The sequence below is a fragment of the Entamoeba dispar genome, genomic scaffold (genome assembly GCF_000209125.1).
Source record: "Entamoeba dispar SAW760 scf_1105229460879 genomic scaffold, whole genome shotgun sequence".
NCBI classification, from domain to species: domain Eukaryota; phylum Evosea; order Mastigamoebida; family Endamoebidae; genus Entamoeba; species Entamoeba dispar.
Window position 1 is genome coordinate 1 of NW_001854413.1, and position 1,686 is coordinate 1,686.

Sequence of the window (1,686 nt, forward strand, 5' to 3'; positions counted from 1 at the left end):
GCCGCTCCTCCAGCCGCCGGGCGGCCCGGTAGATCGCCGTCGGCTCGACGTAGCGGCGGAACTCCGGCCGATAGGTCTGCATCAGCCGGTGCGTGTGCCGCTGTTCCCAGCGAAAGCCCTGGCCGACGAACAGCCGTTGCTGACTCACCGGCACGTCGCGGCTGGTCATCACGTAGCGCGGCAGGCGGCGGATGTTGCGGCGATAGCGCAGGATCGCCCAGGCATCGCGCAGGCGAATCGCGCCGAAGGTCAGGAAGGCCAGCGCCGAGCCCAGGCCGAGCAGCGGGTTCAGCGCGAGCGACCACGGTGCCACCAGGCACAGAATCGCGGCGCCGGTGCAGACCGCCACGGTATAAAGCTCCACCGCTGGCCGCAGCAAGACCTCGACCGCATGCGGTTGGGCCATTTGCGCACCTACTGCTCGACACCGGTGGCCGTGATGAGCACCGGGTAGTGGCGCAGGCCCAGGCGCTGGGCCAGGTCATCGCCGGAGGCCGGCGACAGGATCAGGCCGGGCGCCAGCCTGCGCAGCGCCGTCAGCGCAGCCATCGACTCCACGTTGACCACCAGGCCCACGGCCTGCAGCTCTCGCAGCGCCGCCTGCCGCTGCCGCAGCCAGGCGCGCGAACGCTCGTCGTCGCCGATCAGGAACAGCGCCGTCAGGCCCGGCGCCCGGATGACGCGGCGCTGCACCTCGCCCGGCGACAGTTGCGTCGAGCGCACCGGCAGCATGGCGGCTTCGGCGTCGGCCGTGTTGCCCGCGCGAGGGGTCGGCATCGGGGCCGGCGGCGTGGCCTGATCCGGCTGAGGATTCAGCGACCGGTAGTACGGCAGCGCGGAGTCGCCGCCGCGGTCTTCGACGACGATCAGCGGCCCGGAGACGGTCTGGGCGAAGATGGTGGTCGTGGACAGCAGCCCGATGGCGGCGATGAGGACGGTGTGGTTCATGGCGTGGTGGCCTGGAGAGTTGGAACGGGAACGCCGGGGTCGAGTACGCGGGTCAGGTGCCGATGCACACTGCGCCGGTATCGCGCCGCGGGTGCCCCGCCGGCGGGCCGGTGGTAGCGGCCGATGGCAAGCAGCCAGTCCTCGCCCGGCGTGTGCTGTTCGCGCAGGATTTCCGCAGCGATGGCGAGGTTGCGGTACGGGTCCAGCAGCTCGCAGGGCTGCGTGTAGCGATGCGTGTGGTAGCCGAGATTGACCTGGCCGAGGCCGGCGTCGATGCGATTGGCCGGCGTGTGGGCGAGCGCACGGTGCAGCCCCGCGCAGGCCTCGACGCGGGTGGCGTAGCGCTGTGGCGAGCCGGCGACGTTGAGCGTCCACGGCCAGGGGATCAGGCGCCCGCGCAGCATGGCGCCGCTCTCCTGCAAGGCCACCGCGTACAGCACGGCCGCCGGCACGTCTGCACGATGCGCCGCCAGTTGATAGGCCGGCGGCGGCACTTCCCGCGCCAGGGCGGCCAGCGCCCAGCCGACGGTGGTGAGCAGCAGCGCGGCGCTGGTGCAGCGGATGGCGACGCGGGACGGCCGGTGCTCCCGGCCCGGAGCACCTATTGCCGCTGCCATTGGCCGTTCACCTCGCGCACCACGGCCGGCAGATCGCCGGGCAGGCCGAGCGACAGCCAGCGTCCCGCATCGTGGTTGAGCGTGATGGTGCGGGCGCGCACCCTGGCCGGGTCGATGCCCG

At 72.5% G+C, this 1,686-nt stretch overlaps 1 protein-coding gene across 1 annotated transcript, besides 1 other annotated feature; it reads right to left on the bottom strand.

Moving 5' to 3' along the window:
- Positions 1 to 481: 481 nt before the first annotated feature.
- On the bottom strand, positions 482 to 1,635 carry EDI_095910 (uncharacterized protein; the record flags this gene model as incomplete). The annotated part of the gene is made up of 4 exons (XM_001737842.1): positions 482 to 885; positions 981 to 1,441; positions 1,476 to 1,532; positions 1,586 to 1,635. The coding sequence occupies 4 exons, from the start codon at positions 1,633 to 1,635 to the stop codon at positions 482 to 484; spliced, it is 972 nt and encodes a 323-aa protein (XP_001737894.1).
- Positions 1,030 to 1,059: a sequence feature (GC_rich).
- Positions 1,636 to 1,686: the final 51 nt, after the last annotated feature.